The sequence below is a fragment of the Balaenoptera acutorostrata genome, chromosome 11 (assembly GCF_949987535.1).
Source record: "Balaenoptera acutorostrata chromosome 11, mBalAcu1.1, whole genome shotgun sequence".
Taxonomy (NCBI): domain Eukaryota; kingdom Metazoa; phylum Chordata; class Mammalia; order Artiodactyla; family Balaenopteridae; genus Balaenoptera; species Balaenoptera acutorostrata.
The window spans coordinates 98,948,192-98,966,804 of record NC_080074.1 but is presented as its reverse complement, the minus strand read 5'-3'; the positions used below and the strand labels follow the sequence as shown (position 1 = coordinate 98,966,804).

Here is an 18,613-nt window from a genome sequence, read left to right as displayed (position 1 = left end):
TAAATTATTAATATAATTTGTAATCAATGTTGTTTTAGGATCAAGAAATAATTTAATTGTTAGGTAATTGCAAGCTATTAAAATAAATATTAATATATTAGGAAATGTAATTGAAAATTCACATATTTAAGCTAATGCAAAAGGCAGCTAGCTATATATTATTTAATTCAACTCAAAAAGGGTATAATTTTCATTCCCCTGACTTTACAGGTTTATCAGGAGACATTTTTAAAAGAACAAAACATAATATTAAGTTCAATATGTGGTGGACAGTTGAGAAATTATGTGTTATGTTTGTCATGGGAAATAAACTTTAAAAAGTAACATTTCCTTTGAGGTTTTCACCAGTAGATGAAACTGTGAACCCTTTTATGTACCCTGAGTGGACCATTTGAGGACAATATCTGAAGAGCAGCAGGCTTATTATTCTTCTCTTATTACATTAAAAAAAAAATACACTTATACACACACATTCACTCACATTTGAAGATGCAAGATGAAGAAAGATACATGACCTTGAATGTACAGTTGAAAAAAAGGAGTTCTATCCAAACATCCCAACTTAAATGTCAAGGTATGGAATTCAGGGTTTGTTTTTTTTTTAATTGCTGTGGATTAATATGGGCGTGGATTTAATATGAGTTAATATTAATATGAATATTAATGTGGATAGTAGTTTCCATTATTCTGTATTTTTTTTTTCCTGTTCTTGGGCTGTTTCATTTTTGTGATGTTTCCCTCTCTGTGTCTATGCTTCTGTCTTTTCTGTCTGTCTCTCTCTGTCTCTGTCTCATTTATCAATGTGGGACTAACAGATATTGGCTTTTAAAGTAATATTCTGTCTCATATTATTAAGGATATACTTAGGAAATATACACATTCAATTAAAATTAATTGTTAAAAAGTGAATATTTGGTGCCAGTCATCCACCTCCTTACCATGCATAAAATATGACATTTTAAAATACCAATTTTTAATTCAGCTTGTCAAAAATTTTAAAGTATGTTTTTCACCAGGTGAAAAAGTCTGTTTTGGACAATAGAGGTGTTAACATGAAAGACCACAAAATGTAGTGGCTCTTCTGTGAAAACTTTTCTCATATTCAGTTTGTAGATGTCACTTGGAAACCAAAATGTGTCTTAGTGCAGAAAAGGAGCTCGGGAAACTGTAAATAATAAATTTGCAACTCTTAGTTATTCAAGTGGCATATGCTAATAACAATTCTTTACTGATGTATTTTGCTGGTATTTAGTAAAGCTTGCTAATATTTAGAAAAGTTTGGAGTAAGTAAAACATATTACATTTGAATCTAATTGACAATTTCATATTTCCATCTTTTTCAGTGTTTACTTAACTATTCTCACTTGTTTGTTCTTCCAAATAATTTTATAATAGATTTTGCAGACTCTTTCACTGTGAACAACAAAATCAAAAACAAACGGATGTAGTTTTATAGTATACTAAATGCTTCCTAATTTATCTACTAACTTAAGGAACATTTATCTCTGACGCTTAGCCTTCAATCCAAACATGACTGAATTTCCACGTGTTCAAGTCTGCATTCATGATATTCTGTTTTTTCATTTGTTTGTTTGTTTGTTTAGTTCTCCTCAGATCAGTTTGGAGCACTTCTTGTTAAATTTACTTCTAGTTTCCTCTTTGTTTTTTATTTTGTTCATGTGTCTCTATTAAATATGATATTAGCTTCATTAGGCAAAAAACTGTTCTATTGAACAAGTACCCATCTATTTCTGCTTTATTTTTTAGCATAAAATTGTTGGATTTTATAATTTGTGTTTTTTAACCTCTGTGAGATGATGATACATTTCCCCCTAGCTCTATTAATGTGATATTAATGGATTTCTTACTATTGAATAACCCTTGTATTCCTAGAATAAATTCAACATGTTCATGGTATGTTTTGGCTACTACTAATATTTTTAAGATTTTTGTGTGAACACTCTTAAGAGTCACTGGTTTTTGTTTGTTTGTTTGTTTAAAATATGTTTATTTTTTGATGGTAAAAGGCTTGTGTTTTAACCTTTTAAGTTAAATTATACCACTTCTCTACAGGATAATGAAAATGCTATTTTCTCCATAAGGCTGAATATTAACATGCCTCAAATTCGTATTGTGAAACTTGTCCCATGATATTTAGGAGAAGTAATTGAGTCTGAGTTGAATTTGAACAGACTTCCACACCCTTTATCCTAACGTTTTCTGATAAACATTTATTTGATGTTTAAAATAATGGCATTTTATTGCACGTGCTAAAATCTTGGAATTTATTGGTTGTCATTAGTAATATATCAAAATATTCAAAAACAATGTGGGAAATGAAAAATATTAATTAATTGAATTCTGATAAATCTTATTTTACTATCTTGTCAATATTACTACAAGAGAAAAGCTTTGTACTAATTCTCTGAAATACTGTTCTGTGTGGTTTACTATGCTCTTTCTTAATAGGGAGTGGCAACTTCAAAAGTAGTTTTTCTAGTCCCACCATTCTGATCACCCAGAGTATTATCATTACTAAATAAAATAAATATGTATTTTTCTCTTTACTTAAGTTTTATGTTTTTATTGCCTAATATTCTTTGATATTCAAAACCCAAATTGTGTATAATCCTATTATTACAATTGCTGTCACTTCATAGGAATGTACTTTTCTAAGCTAATTTATGTGATTAATCTCTCAGATTGTTCTGTGGTGTTGCGCTGGTATAAAATCTTACTGAGGATATCTGGAACAGTAAATGGTATTCTGGTTTTGACTTTGATCACCCTGTTTCTGTTAGGTAAGTTAAAAGCTCTTAATTAAATAAAAATATGAAAAAAATTTTACTTGTCTCATGACTCTTTTCATATTCATTCATTCATTCATTCATTCATTCTTCTTTATACTAACAAAGATTTAATAAGGAGCTACTATGTATAAAGCAATATATTATACCCCCCAGTAACATATTTAATAAGTAGTCGAATCAAGTAAGTATCTCATTCTCAAGTGGCATACAATTTACTAGAAGAAAAGTGTGTGTGTGTGTGTGTGTGTGTATGTAATGTATTTGACAGCATATTTTTGGATTTCTTAGATGTTTGTGAATAGATTGAATTCCATTATTTTTCTTTAAAAATTTATACATTTTATCTAAGATTGTATTTAGTTTATTCTTGTTTTTGTCCAGACATTTACTGAGCAACTACTAGACCCCAAACATTACTACAAATCCTTCAAATTTTAAAAAAAAGAACATACATGGTGAGAAATCGCATATCTTAGTGGAAGAAACAGATTTTAAATAAATAATTATAGTAGAATGGGCTAAATACAACATCATAGGCTTCAGCAAAAGATTAAGAAAGCATGGAAAGAGCATGTATACTCCCTAGAACTGGAACTTTGCTTTATTTACTATTGTATTACCAGTTCTTATGACAATGCCTGGCACAGAGTAGATCTGCAACAAATACATGTGTTATAAGTGAATTAATTGTGTAATATTTTAATTTACTTTTCATTAAAAAAACAAAAATTTTTTAAAAGAAAATTTCTAGCTATTCCTTCAGTTATTTCTTGTTCCAATCATCAGAATCATTCCGAAGAATTTGTCTCTGAGACAGTGCCGAGAGAAGACATTTTCCCAATCTTAAAATAATCCTGTTTTCAAGTTTCTCAGGAAGTGTTGCTAAAATGCCAAAAAGGAAATAATTCAAATATCACCCAGCAAGATGATATTGAATACCTGAAAGTGAATAGTAACACAAGAGGAAATATAAGTAAGAAGGATGCAGGCCACTGTGTTTCAAGAGCTACAGACCATCAAGGTATCTCTTAAGGCTTTGGCCTATACCACTTTTAATCTTTTGGACTTTCTAAGTTTGGAAAATCCTGTTGAACAGGTATGCAGTAGACTAAATTAACAAAGATTTGATATAAATCTACTTTTTACTCAAAACTTGATTCATACATTTTGAAATTTTTTGCAGTGGGAGGAGAGTTGTAAAACAGCATAACAAATTGGCTCTTCCCTCTAGGAGTTTAAAATCACGTTGAGACATATAAATATAGAAAGTTAATTGTGATCATAAGGAAGTATGTAAATAATTATTTTTGTCTCTTATCCTTTTTTGCAATGGATAAAAGTAATTACATCTAACAAATTATCTGTTATGATTTTTAAGCTTAGAACTTCCAATCACACAGAATTTTGGAAAACTGTTCTTTCCCCTTTCAACTTTTTTTTAGTTTAAGTTTTTAACACTTAGCTCTTTGAGCGTTTGACATTTATTTTATAGTATGATATGTGAAAAAGGTACATACTGATTTATTTTGTAATTATTTGTCAAAGAATTTTTCTTAAATCCACTAGTTTACAGTCCCCTTTAATCCCATATAAAAATGTCATATATATTGTGATCTACTTATTAACACTCTTTTCTTTCAGATTATCTGTCTGTTTTACATGTACTAGTCCTAATCCAACTGAAATATCATAATTTTCCATGTATTTTACACTCTAATTCTTCATTATGTTATATATAGCAATGGAACCTTTTCAGAGGTGAGACAGCTTTGATATGTAAACGTAGAATCATATAGACACCACTGAGCATTCATTAAAGTCAGTCTAAATACTGTATAATTGAACTATAAGATTTGAATTTCCTATTAATTTTCTTCCTTTTAAATTGAGGTAATATTAACAAACATAATTATTTAAAATTAAACAATTCAATGGTGTTAAGACATTCAAATGTGCAACATCCATATCTATCTAGTTCCAAAACATTTTCATCACCCAAAAAAGAAATCCCATACCCAATAAACAATTACTCCTCATTTCCTCTCCCCCTGTCTCCTAGCAACAACCAGTCTGCTTTCCGTCACTATGGATTTACCTATTCTGAATTTTCATGTAATGGACTCATACAATATTTTACCTTTTGTGTCTTTCTTCTTTCGCTTACCATAATGTTTTTGAAGTTCATCCATGTTGTACCACATATCAGCACTTTATTCCTTTTTATGGCTGAATAATATTTCATTGTATGTATATATCACAATCTATTTAAGCTGGAAATACTAACCAATGTGATCTACAGAGTCAAAGAAATCCCAATCAAAATTCCAATGGCCTCTTTGCAGAAATGGACAAGATGATCCTAAAATTCACATGAAATTGCAAGGGACCCTGAAGAGCAAAACAACCTAGAAAAAGAAGAACAAATTTGGAAGATTCACATTTTCCAATGTCAACACTTACTACAGATCTACAGTAATAAAAACAGTGTGGTACAGGACTTAAGACAGACATGTAGATCAGTGGAATAGAATTGATCCAGAATTAAGCTCATACACCTATGGCTAAATGATTTTTCACAAGGGTGCCACAACCATTCGATGTGGAAAGAGCAGTCTTTTCAACAAGTGGGGCTGTGTCAACTGGACATCCACATGCAAAGAATGAATTTGGACACCTAGCTTATGCAGTACAGAAAAATCAATTTAAAATGGATAAAAGACCCAAATGTAGGAGCTAAACTATGAAAGTTTTACAAGGAAAAATAGATATAAATCTTTATAACCTTGGATTAGACAATGATTTCAAATATGATATCAAAAACACAGGTGGCAAAAGAAAAAAATAGATAAAATGGATATCATCAAAAGTAAAAAATATTTGTTCATTAAAGGGCATTTTAAGAAATTGAAAAGACAACACACCTAATGGGAAAAAGTATTTGCAAATCATATATCTATTAGGTGTCCACTATCCAGAATGTATAAATAACTTAAAGCTTGAAAAAAGACAACTCAATTAAAAATGGGCAAAGGACATGAATAGACATTTCTCCAAAGAAACTATACAAAAGGCCAATAAGTGCTTAACACAATTAATCATTAAGGAAATGGGAAACCAAAATCACAATGGGAAACCGTTTCACACTCACTAAGGTAGCTATAGTCAAACAAAAATAAGTGTTGGTGAAGTTATAGAAAAATTGCTCATACATTGCTGATAGGAATGCAAAATGCTGCAGCACTATGGGAAATAGTTTGTCAGTTTTTCAAAAAGTTAAACATAGAATTATCATATAACCCAGCAATTCAAGTCTTAGGTATACACTCAAGTGAATGGAAAAATACAATCATACAAAAATTAATACATGAATGTTTATAGAAGTAGTATTGATAATAACCAAAACAACCCAATGTTCATCAGCTGGTAAATGGATAAACAAAAGATGCTACTTCCATGCAATGGGATATCATACAGCCATACAACCATAAAAAAGAATAAAGTGCAGCTACATGCTTCAACTGGATGAACCTTGAAAACATTATGCTAAGTGAAAAAGCCAGATACAAACAGCTACACATTATATAATCCCATTTACATGAAATATTCATCATAGTCAAATCCATAGATACAGAAAGCAGACCAGTGATTGCCAAGGCTCAGGGTTGGGGGAATGGGTAGAGGCTGCTTAATATTTGTGGGGTTTCATTTTGGGGTGATAAAAATATTTTGGAGTTAGTAGTCATGTTTGCACACCTTGTGGATGTTCTAAAACCCATGGCATTTGTACTTTAAGATGGTTAACATGGTGAATTTTATGTTACATGAATTTTATCTCAATAAAAAAAGGAGATTGTAAAGGTGACAAGTTTGAATAGTTATATTTGCCTGTGCTTATATTTTTACATTATACCACATTTTTCTTCATTATTATTCTAAAAGTCTCAGATATTTTCAATTTGAGAATACCTCAACTTAAATTTAAGAAAAAAGGACTTGATGAACTTGCAATAATAAAGAAGTTAAAAAAACTGTTATTCATCTCAGTGTTACTTAATATCAAAAGAGAGATATTAAAGAACAATTTACGCAGATAGAATGACACAGATGCTAAAACTTTTTATGGATAAATTCTAAGCAAATGGTATAGATAGTATTTTATCTAATCTCTCAAATAACATTAATGCAATATACATCTTAATTATTCATATTATTTTAGTAACCATATCTGATTATGACATGAAAAAAGTCTCTTAACCTCTGTCTAGGCTTTGCTTCATCATACAAAATTAATTTTCTTAACTCCTATGAACTATCATAGGTATTTTGGACAACTTCTGAATCTAAACACTTTGTTATGAGTGATTTTATCATAGCTCTACTCTTTTTCATACAATATGTAAGTATCCTCACTGTCAATTTGTAGGAATGTGCCCATCAGAATGGCTCAAATATCAAGAAAAGTGTTATTGGTTCTCTAATGAGTTGAAAAGTTGGAGTGACAGTTACGGATATTGTTTGGGAAGAAAATCTCATCTACTAATTATTCAGGACCAACTTGAAATGGTAAGTGGTTTAGTATCATGCTTATGGCATTAGCCTTTTTGCAGTTAAAAACGGCTTATCTCAGGGCTTCCCTGGTGGCGCAGTGGTTGAGAGTCTGCCTGCTGATGCAGGGGACACGGGTTCCAGCCCTGGTCTGGGAAGATCCCACATGCCGCGGAGCAACTGGGCCTGTGAGCCACAACTACTGAGCCTGCGCGTCTGGAGCCTGTGCTCCGCAACAAGAGAGGCCGCGATAGTGAGAGGCCCGCGCACGGCGATGAAGAGGGGCCCCCGCTCGCCGCAACTGGAGAAAGCCCTCGCACAGAAACGAAGACCCAACACAGCCAAAAAATAAAAAAAAAAAAAAAAAAAAAAAAAAGGCTTATCTCAAATTTCTTCCCACCCTTTCATTAAACTATTTTTTATCTTGATTATTGAGTTTTTGGTGCTCTTTTAAATTTTGTGCTCAAAGCCAGTGCCTCCCTTGACTCATGCTAATTCTGGTCTGAATATTTGTATTCAATTTGCAAGTAGTGTACATGCGAGTAGTATATAATGTATGTATAAATAAGGTATGAATTGATTAGTATAAGGATCCTCACACAAGTGTTAGTTGCCCAGTAAAATTCTAAAATCTTACTTAGTATGTCTAAATTATTAAACTATTCTGTTCATTTAGTTACTCCTCACCCTCTTTTTAGGCTTTTATACAGAAAACCCTAAAACAATCAAACTACGTGTGGATTGGGCTTAACTTTACTTCCCTGAAGACGACATGGACCTGGGTGGATGGTTCTCCACTGGATTCAAAGATGTGAGTCTTTCCTAAAAGACAATCTGATTTATTGTTTATCACAGAATTTATCTCCTTAAAGCACCTACAAATCCACCAAAATGAACACACATAGTTCTTGGTACGAAAGAACTTGAAAGGATGAAAATTAATGTTAGCTGGAGTAATGACAGGTATTTTGGTTTGGTTTTCAAAGCAAAAGGATTTGAAAACAATAATGATTGTGCACTTATTGTTTCAAAACTACTCACACTTTATATGGAAAAGGGGACTGAAACAATGTAGTCTGCTGTTTTCAAAGTTCTAAATGCTTTTTTAGTCATCTTTAGCAATTAAAAAAACTGTATACAATTTTTGTATTGTATGATTATCATAATGTTAAAAAACAAACAAGAAATACAAGACAGAACAAAATAATCCTGAATGCTCTCAGCAATTGCATGAGGTTATTGAGATTTTTTAAATTTTATGGATGTTTTTGTGCACTTGTATTAATTTTATAATCAAATATTTAATTAGAAATACAAATAGTGAAACCAGTAAACTCAAATCTTATCCCTATGTTGGTAGGCAGACTAATGGTCCCCCAAAATGTCCTAATCCCCAAATCCTATGAATATGTTACTTTAAGTGCAAAAGAGACTTCATGAGTGTGATTAAATTAATAATGTTGAGCTAAGAATATTCTGCTAGATCATTCGGGTGGGCCCAATGTAATCTCAAGAGTCCTTATAAGAGAGAGGAAGTAGGGGCAGGCTCAGAGGAGACTTGAAGATAAACACAGAGTTCCAAGTTATCTGACTGATACCAAGGAGTACAGGCACCCTATAGTACTTGCAAAAGTCAATGAACAAATTTTCCCCTAGTGCCTGCAAAAAGCAGCTCTGCAGACACTTGATTTTAATCCTTTAAGACCAGTTTTGGACTTCTGATATCTAGAACTGTAAGATAAGAAATCTGTGTTGTTTTTTTTTAAATTTATTTATTTATATTTATTTTTGGCTGTGTTGGGTCTTCGTTTCTGTGCGAGGGCTTTCTCCAGTTGCGGCGAGCGGGGACCACTCTTCATCGCGGTGCGCGGGCCTCTCTCTGTCGTGGCCTCTCTTGTTGCGGAGCACAGGCTCCAGACGCGCAGGCTCAGTAGCTGCGGCTCACGGGCTTCGTTGCTCCGCGGCATGTGGGATCTTCCCAGACCAGGGCTCGAACCCATGTGCCCCGCATTGGCAGGCAGATTCTTAACCACTGCGCCACCAGGGAAGCCCTGTGTTGTTTTAAGTCACAAAATTTGTGGCAATTTATTACAGCAGTGATAAGAAACATTCACTATGGTAACCAACTTAATGAATAGTATGTGTTATTTTCCCTTCACTCCTATCTCATCATTAAATATTACTTATTTTCTATCTCACTGCTCTAAATTAATCAATCTAAGGAAGTCAACTGAAGACATCTTTGGAATGGAGAATAAAATTATGGATGTGTATCATCTAAGGGTAGAGTTGTATCACTGGACATGACCTGATTGGCTACTTATGAAGATACTAACCTGGGTTTTCTCCTCATGCCAAATTCACTCAACACCACCTATACAAAATTCAAATATAAAGGTGTATAAGTTCAAATATAACAGTGTATTTTCCAGTATGAAAATCCAATACTTACTTGTCTATTATTATTCTGGGACCTTTGATGATCATGGGTCTCTTTTCCATGATACCTTCTTGAACTTTTTTTCTAAGTTAAATAAATTCCTAACAGAATAAATCACTAAGACTACAGTATTTTAAAGATAACTTTACTATTGTATTTAACATGTTGCTTTATAGATAAGTAATACAACAAATGTACAATTTATTTAGGGCTTACCTGGGTCAGTTTGTGTATTGAGTTCTTTACAAACATCAATTCATTTAACCTCTATAACAATATCATGAGATAAATATTATTATAACTATTGTACAATAAGATATGAAAAGCCAAGAAACGTTAAGTGAGCAGTTCATGTGACTCAATCTGTTTTTAATCTAATGGATGACATGGAACAATGGCAAGAATACTAGCATAGAATTATGGGCACAAATTTCTTCTTAGCTCTGTCACTTGCAAACAGACTCTCGGGGAACTGTCTGCCAATCACAGACAGTAATACTAAGTTACAGAGATATTGGAATGTTTAATGAATCAAGGTATTTGAAAATTCCTCGAATATTTGAATTACCTTTTAATTAAGGGAGGGTATTAACTGAAAACACAAATGGATGTCTTCAGCAACAATGATTAACTAAGTATTCATCTTCTCTTCTGCAGATTCTTCATAAAAGGACCAGCTAAAGAAAATAGCTGTGCTGCCATCAAGGAAAACAAAATTTACTCTGAAACTTGCAGCAGTGTTTTCAAATGGATTTGCCAATATTAAAATTTTAAAAGTGATAGTGGAATAATCAAGGATCAAAGTTCTTTTGCCTAACATTAATCTTCAGGAGTAAGAATTTAAAATTGCAGTTAAACACCAGCCTCGCTTCTCTATTTTCCCTCGATCATCTCCATGGGTCCTAGCCACAGAGTAACCCATGTTAGCAGTCTAAAATATACCCTTCTGATTCTTTATGTGATAATGTAATACAGAGTGAACCCGTGCATTTATATTCATGATTTAATTCACCTTTTCTTTTACAACAAATGTGAACAAATTATGTCTGCTTTTCTGTTATTTTGCTTTTCTTTTATTCTTAACAATATACTATGGAAATTTCATATAGTTCTGAGTTGCGTTATAGTGTGGATTTATATGTTTTTCACTCCTTTATTTTTTTTTTATTTTTTATTTTTTTAAAGGATTTTCTTTTATTTATTTATTTATTTGTTTGTTTATTATTTTTGTCTGTATTGGGTCTTCGGTTCGTGCGAGGGCTTTCTCCAGTTGCGGCAAGCGGGGGCCACTCCTCATCGCGGTGCGGGGACCGCTCTTCATCGCGGTGCGCGGGCCTTTCTCTATCGCGGCCCCTCCCGTTGCGGGGCACAGGCTCCAGACGCGCAGGCTCAGCAATTGTGGCTCACGGGCCCAGCTGCTCCGTGGCACGCGGGATCTTCCCAGACCAGGGCTCGAACCCGTGTCCCCTGCATTAGCAGGCAGATTCTCAACCACTGCGCCACCAGGGAAGCCCTTTCACTCCTTTATTGATGAGCATTAACGTTTTTCAGATTTTTGCTACATAAACTATGCTGCAATAAATATTCTGAATATCTTTCTAAATAGTAGCACTTTTATTTCTATGATGTAAACTTTAAAATTGGACTTTCTGGGTAAAAAGTGTTAAAAATGTTGTTGGTTGGCTTTATACAATTTTTGTCTTAATTTAGAAACTGTCACAAACTTATAAGAAGATTACAGGTACAGGAAAAAAAAAACTTACCTTTTCCCCAAACCTCTTGAGAATTAGTTGCCAATTTGATGAATTTCATTATAAAATTTCACGTATCATTGGGTACTTTTGTGTATATTTCCTACCAAAAAAATCCCCTACTTAATCACAATACAATTATCAATCAACCAATTAACACTGACACAGTGCTACCATCTCTGACTCTCTACAAGGTTTGCCAGTTGTCAAATAATGTTCTTTGGAGTAAAACATCCAGATCAGAATCATTTTCTGCATTTAGTTATTTTGTCTCTTTAGTCTCTCAACATCTAGAAGAGTTCCTTAGCCTTCCTTGACATTCATGACCTGATACTTTAAAATACTACAAGCTGGATGTTCTGTAAAATGTTCTTCAGTTTAAATTTGTCTGATTATTGAATAGCAGAGCAATAATGCAGTGAAACTTTGTTCTTCTCACTGCAACCTTTCAGAAGATGCAGTTTTATTTGTTCCATTATTGATGATGCTCACTTTATTCACGTGGTTTATGTGGTGCCTACCAGACTTCACTGGAAAGTTTCTCTTTTCCCTTTGTAATCAATTAATATTTTGTTGGGAATGACCAAGATGGCCTTAACATTCCCCTGAGCTTGACTAAACTTTAGACAAGTTTCATTCTTCCTGATGATGCACTCTTTTTTAAAAAATTTATTTTTCTTTTTCTTATTGGAGTATAATTGCTTTACAATGGTGTGTTAGTTTCTGCTTTATAACAAAGTGAATCAGTTATACATATACATATGTTCCCATATCTCTTCCCTCTTGCATCTCCCTCCCTCCCACCCTCCCTATCCCACCCGTCTAGGTGGTCACAAAGCACTGAGCTGATCTCCCTGTGCTATGCGGTTGCTACCACTAGCTATCTATTTTATGTTTGGTAGTGTATATATGTCCATGCCACTCTCTCACTTTGTCACAGCTTACCCTTCCCCCTCCCCATATCCTCAAGTCCATTCTCTAGTAGGTCTGTGTCTTTATTCCCGTCTTGCCACTAGGTTCTTCATGACCTTTTTTTCCCCCCTTAGATTCCATATATATATATATACAGAATGAAGTAAGTCAGAAAGAGAAAAACAAATACAGTATGCTAACACATATATATGGAATCTGATGATGCACTCTTGACTTACCCCTTTTTAGAGCATTTTCTCTAGGAAACTTGCTACTGGAAATTCTTTCTCTACCCCTTAGAGATGTAAATCTTTTAAGAAGCCTCTTAAATATTTTACAGCCCAGAAATGTCTTTCGCCAGGACCTGGGAGCCATCCTTTTGAAATGCAATCATCAAGAAAGATTGCACCTTTGTTTCTCAGTTTCTTTGAGAGGGTAGGAGCCAATCTTCAGTGGGTGCCTAGCTCCAAGCTGTAAAACTACCTCCTATTATGAATATCTGAGAAAGTTTAATTTTCTTTTGAGTAAAGTCATATAGATGGTATGTGATCCCCCTTTTACCCCATCTCTTAAAAAACGTATTGCTTTTTGTTTCAGCAGATTTTAGTTCAGACTGAATTCTGGTCTATTTCCCCTACTGCAATAGCCTTGAATAAAGTCTTCCTTTCCTGTGTAACATTGTTCTGTGCAATTTTCACTTTCACAGGTGGTATTTTTAAACTCTGTGAATATCCCATTCATCATCAAAATTTCAATTTATTCATTTTTATATGTATACCTTTGTGGGCTTCCACTTTCATATTTTGTTCAATGGGTTATAGTCTCCTGTTTTGATGGTCTAATTGTTTCAGAACTACTCATGAGAGTCACCAGTCAAGATGACATCTGTATTCTTAATCTTCACAACCCTTTGCTGGTCTGTAGTTTTTTTGTTTTTGTTGTTGTTGTTGTTGTTTTTTAATGATAATAACCTCAGCACAATACCAATAACCATCTCTGCCAAAGTTTGAAATGGACTTTATGTTCTAGTCTGATTCATAAACATTAATAAAATAATTTAATCAGACAAATATAAAAATGTCTTTTCCAAATAATTCGCTTCTCTTTGTAGTTTAAAATATTACATTTTGTTCTCTGTCTCCTTGTCTGGAATTTAAGTTCCATATAGGCAGGGTTTTTTTCCTGTTTGGAATCCTGTTGCATCCCTATCATTTAAATCAATTCCTGATACATAATAGGTGCTCAATAAATATTGGTTGAATAAAATTTTATAGGTGCTGTAAAGAAAAGTTCTGTGGATCAAGATGGCAGAGGAGTAGGATGTGGAGTTCACCTTCTCCCCACATATACATCAAAAATACAGCTACATGTGGAATGACTCTCACAGAACATCTACTGAACGCTGGCAGAAGAACTCAGACTTCCAAAAGGGAAAGAAAATCTCCACATAACTGGGTAGGGCAAAAGAAAAGGAAGGGGGAGAAAGAGAGAGAGACCTGCACAGAGGGTTGGTGCCGACCGGCGCTTCCCAACCTGAGACACTTGTCCGCTTGCCTGCTGGGATGGGTGGAGGTTGGGTACTGAATCTCAGGCTTCAGAGGTCAGCCCCCTGGGAGAGGACTGGGGCTGGCTGCTTGAAGACAGCCTGAGGAGGCCAGGGTGTAGTGCGCCACCACTGAGGGAGTCCAGGAAGAAGCCTGGGCCTGCCAGAGAGGCAAGGGACCGGTGTTGGGGGGTGCACGAGGAGAGGGGTGGGCCCACCATAGGAGCTTTTTTCTCCATGTGCTCAAAGGCAGCAGGGCACTGCCAACACAAGCTCCAGGGGTGGGGGATCTATGGCTGTCATCTCGAACTGCAGAGGCAGGCACGGACCTCTGTGGCCACGGTCACTGTCACCAATGGTCCTGTGAGCAAGTGCAGGTCACTGCCTCCACCTTCCTGGGAGCCTGAGCAGCTAACGACTGCCAAGGGTGCCACGATCCAGAGCCAACTTCCCTGGGAGAGGACAGGGCATTACCCCATCTGATGCGACTTCCTGCTGGTCTCTGTTGCTGTGTCTGACATTAATTTGGGGAAAATTCTCGGTCACTATTGCTTCAAATATTGCTTCTATTTCTTTCTTCTCTTTTTCGTGTTCCCATTACACATGTTACACTTTTTGTAGTTATCCCACAATTCTTGGATATTGTTTTGGATTTTTTTTTTACTAGTCTTTTTCTTTTAACTTCTCAGTTTTGTAAGTTTCTATTGTTATATCCTAAATTCAAAGATTCTCTCCTCAGCCATTTCTAGTCTATTAATGAGCCCATCAAAGGCACTCTTCATTTTGGTTAATGTTTTTGATTCTCTGGCATTTCTTTCTTTTCTTTCTTATAATTTCTATTTCCTTTCATTACGCATCTATTCTTGCATGATGTCCCTTTTATCACATTGGAGACATTAGCATATTAGTCATAGTTTTAAAAAAATTTCTATTCTGATAATTCCAATATTTCTTCCATATTGGAGTAAGTTCTGATACTTTTCAAACTGTGTTTAATTTTGTTTTGTTTTTGTCTTTTAGTATGGCTTATAATTTTTGGCTGAAAGCCTGTGTTGCAATAAATATATTTGGTCTTTACCGCTGATTCCTGGCAAGGAGCTTCAAAAATCATTACAGTTTCTTGAGTGATAGAAGAAGTATCTTTGTTATGCTATTGTGATTACTCATTGTGGAGGTCCTATATAGCTTCAAGGTGGGGTCTGGTCACCAGAAAAACCAACCACCCTGTGATTAGGGAGTAGAGACTTTCAGCCACCTGACCTCTGACCTTCAAAGAGAGAGGGAGGCTGAACATTAAATTTAATCATATGGCCAATGATTTAATCAGTTATGCCTATATAGTAACACCTGGATAAAACTCCAGACACAGACTCCATGCTGGGATTTCGATGCACCTGGTTTCTATCAGGTGAGGGCACTGAGTGCTGTACTCTCACCCCCACTTCTGCTTTGCCCCATGTGCTTCTTCCATTTGGCTATTCCTGAGTCGTATCCTTTATAATAAAACTGTCATCACACGTCTAGTGCCTTCAGTGAGTTCTGAGAGTTGTATCTGTAAATTATTAAACCCGAGGGGGTTGTGGGAAGCCTTAACTTTGTAGTCAGCCAGGCAGATGTGTGAGTAGCCTGCCGACCTCACTTGTGGCTGGCAGTCATTTTGGGGACTTTGGTCTTTAATTTGTGGGATCTGATGCAAAGTACAATTAGTTAGTGTCAGAAATGAATTGAAGTGTAGGACACCCAGTTGGTATAAGAAACAAAGCCAGAGAAGATATACTGCGTAAAAGGAGCCTGATACTGGATCCTGTGGAGTTTCTTGTTCCTGGGCTTCTGCTCCAGTAAGTTGTGGTCTCTGTATCCACCAGTGTCTCTCTTCAATTTGGGGGCAATGGTTTTCCATGTAACCTCAGTTCTCTGATCAATGTAAAAAGAGATGTTGATTTTCAGTTTTTTCTTGTTGTATAGATGGGAGCAATGACTTTGAAGCCCGTTACAGGCTAGACCATAAATCTGAAGTTCTTTAGAAGATAGTTTTCTCTGTTAGGGCCTGATTCTAAATTCATATACCTTACAGGACAGAAGAGAGGCCTCAGGGTAAGCCTAAACTATAGCATTTAGGCATCTATGAGCATTTCTAAGAGCAAGAGGGTAGGCCAGTCAAGAGACCTCAAATGGGAGTTGGAAGTCAATTTGAAAAAGCATGGACCAAAGGCAAAATAGGCTGGGTTAAAAATAGAAAGATGATTAATAAAAAACCTTTTGTCATTTTATTGTAAGCTCCATTAGGGACAGAATATTGTCTTTTGGCTTGCTACTGTACCTCCAGTGTCTAGGTCAATGCCTATGAAACAGAAAGTATTCAATAAACACCCAACAAATGGGTGATTCTGGTTCCATGTAAGTGGAGTTAACACACCACCACTGTCTCTCCTACTAAATGTACCTATTAGACCTGGACAGAATGCATAGAACTGCTACTTGAGGACTATAAACTCTATATAGTAGCAGTAATTCTATGAAAAACACCAGAATTCGGGGTACTACAAAAACTAGTATTGAATTTACCTCCCCTCCAACCCCCCGTATCAGTGTCCTGAATGTAACACACCCAGAAGCCTGGAATTGAGCATCTATTAGGTCACAGACATAGAGAGCTCCAGGAGAAGCAGCCTAGCTCTGGTTTGAGTAAGGAAAGTGAGCTCCTAACACAGAGGGAGAGTATGAAAACACCCCATTTTTTCTCTCTTTTTTCTCCATTCTTGTGTGCCTCAAACCTCTGGCAATCTCAAGATGGTAGCCACAGTGGCAACTATGATGCCTTAATAGCCAACACCCTGAGGAAGGTGAACCATCCTCTCCATTTGGTAGAGCTGTGCTTCCAAGAAATTTGGACCAAACCCTCTGCTTTTCCCCCCCTCCTTTCTCTCTTTCCTCCTGCTATATGGTCTTACAGATGCAACCACAATTGAGAAGTGCATGGTAGAGCAGGGTAATTACAGTTGCAAGCTTCTTGCAGGAGGATGGATAAAAGAAGCTTCTGGGAACCATTAAGTATTGGGCAGATGATAAAGAGGGAGGAACTTTGTAAAGAGACCCCTGAATCTTATTAGCAAACTCCTGGACTCCCCCTGCCCACACAAACACACAAGCTGTGCCTGCCTACACCTGACTCTAATGTACCAAATACATTGAGATCTAAATTGTTGGTAATAGAACATTGCCCAAATCCCAGATTGGCCATTGCTTGATGTACTTGCAAGAAATATCCGAATAACACCACAAAGGCTCTAAAACTGAATTGGAACCAGTGCCCACAGAAGGCCTTAACCTAGCCAGAGTGATGCCTTGCTCAAGCCAAAAATTTGAACATGCTCCGAACATTTAAACAAAGTCAAGGGTCTCATAACAAAATATTTATTCAAAATGTCCATAAGACAATCCAAAATTATTCAGCATATGAATAGCCATGCAAATTTTGACTTGCATGAGGAAAGACAATCAACAGAAGCTGTGCTGAAGTGACACAGATGCTGAAATTATCTAGCAAATATTATAAGCAGCTATTATAAAGATACTCAGAACCACATGAATGAAGAAAGAAATGAAGGGATTTAACAAGAATTAGAAATCAACTTTTTCCTCATCTGAATTGCCTTCTCTCTAATTTGATTACTACTTTTAACAAGGATAAAGAATTTTTTCCATGCTAAATTATGACACCTCAGTTTTCCCCAACAGGTAAAAATCACTATTTTTTCACTTATTAAATCATCATACAAAATCTCAAATACAAGTTTTTTCTAATTTCAAACTCATATAAATATATATGATATTATATATGTATATATATATACACATATTTTTCTTTTTACAATGCACCAATGTCAGATATTTCATTTGAATGCGCTACTAAGTTTTTACTTTGACTTGCTCACTTTTTTTATTTGTAAATGTCTTTTACTTACCTTTTAATATTTTCTCTCCTATGAGCTTCCATGATAGGTTTTCTACCTTATTTCATAATAATACTATGTTGCACCTGTGTAACACTTTTTAGTACATATAGTTCTCAGTGAAATTAATCATTTCATTCTCAGTTGTAAATTTAACCGGATTCCGTCCTCTTACATCTTACTCTTTTTTTCTTTAATTTTTAAATTTTATTTTATTTTTTTATACAGCAGTTTCTTATTAGTCATCAATTTTATACACATTAGTGTATACATGTCAACCCCAATCGCCCAATTCATCACGCCACCACCCCCACCCCGCCGCGGCTTTCCCCCCTTGGTGTCCATACGTTTGTTCTCTACGTCTGTGTCTCAATTTCTGCCCTGCAAACCAGTTACATCTTACTCTTAATAGTTCCCTTTGCTTACTTGTTAGGACAAGAATTTCAATATCTGCATATTTATACACAAATTATAAACAAATTTATGACCTCTAGCACTCCATCTCTCATCCTCGAGAGCTCTGTGCCTGTTAACCATTTTCCCTGTGTAGAAACTAGAGTCCATCAGTATTGTTACCTTATCACCCCAATTCCCACACTCACTCCATACAGCCCAACTTCTTACCTTGATTTGCAATCCATAGGGTTGGAACAAAGTCT

General features: G+C 35.2%; 1 protein-coding gene across 4 annotated transcripts; it reads left to right on the top strand.

The window, feature by feature from the left end:
* The first annotated feature begins 489 nt into the window (after positions 1-489).
* Positions 490-10,561, top strand: KLRF1 (killer cell lectin like receptor F1). Of its 4 annotated transcripts, XM_007196101.2 has the most exons (6): positions 490-574; positions 2,703-2,801; positions 3,676-3,831; positions 7,234-7,373; positions 8,054-8,166; positions 10,453-10,561. In XM_007196101.2, exons 1-6 carry the CDS (start codon positions 490-492, stop codon positions 10,559-10,561), a joined length of 702 nt encoding a protein of 233 aa, XP_007196163.1. The 4 variants fall into 4 exon arrangements, with proteins under 4 accessions (XP_007196163.1, XP_028018136.1, XP_028018137.1 ...); XM_028162335.1 differs by lacking the exon at positions 3,676-3,831; XM_028162336.1 differs by lacking the exons at positions 7,234-7,373; positions 10,453-10,561 and having other exon boundaries at positions 8,054-8,106.
* Positions 10,562-18,613: the final 8,052 nt, after the last annotated feature.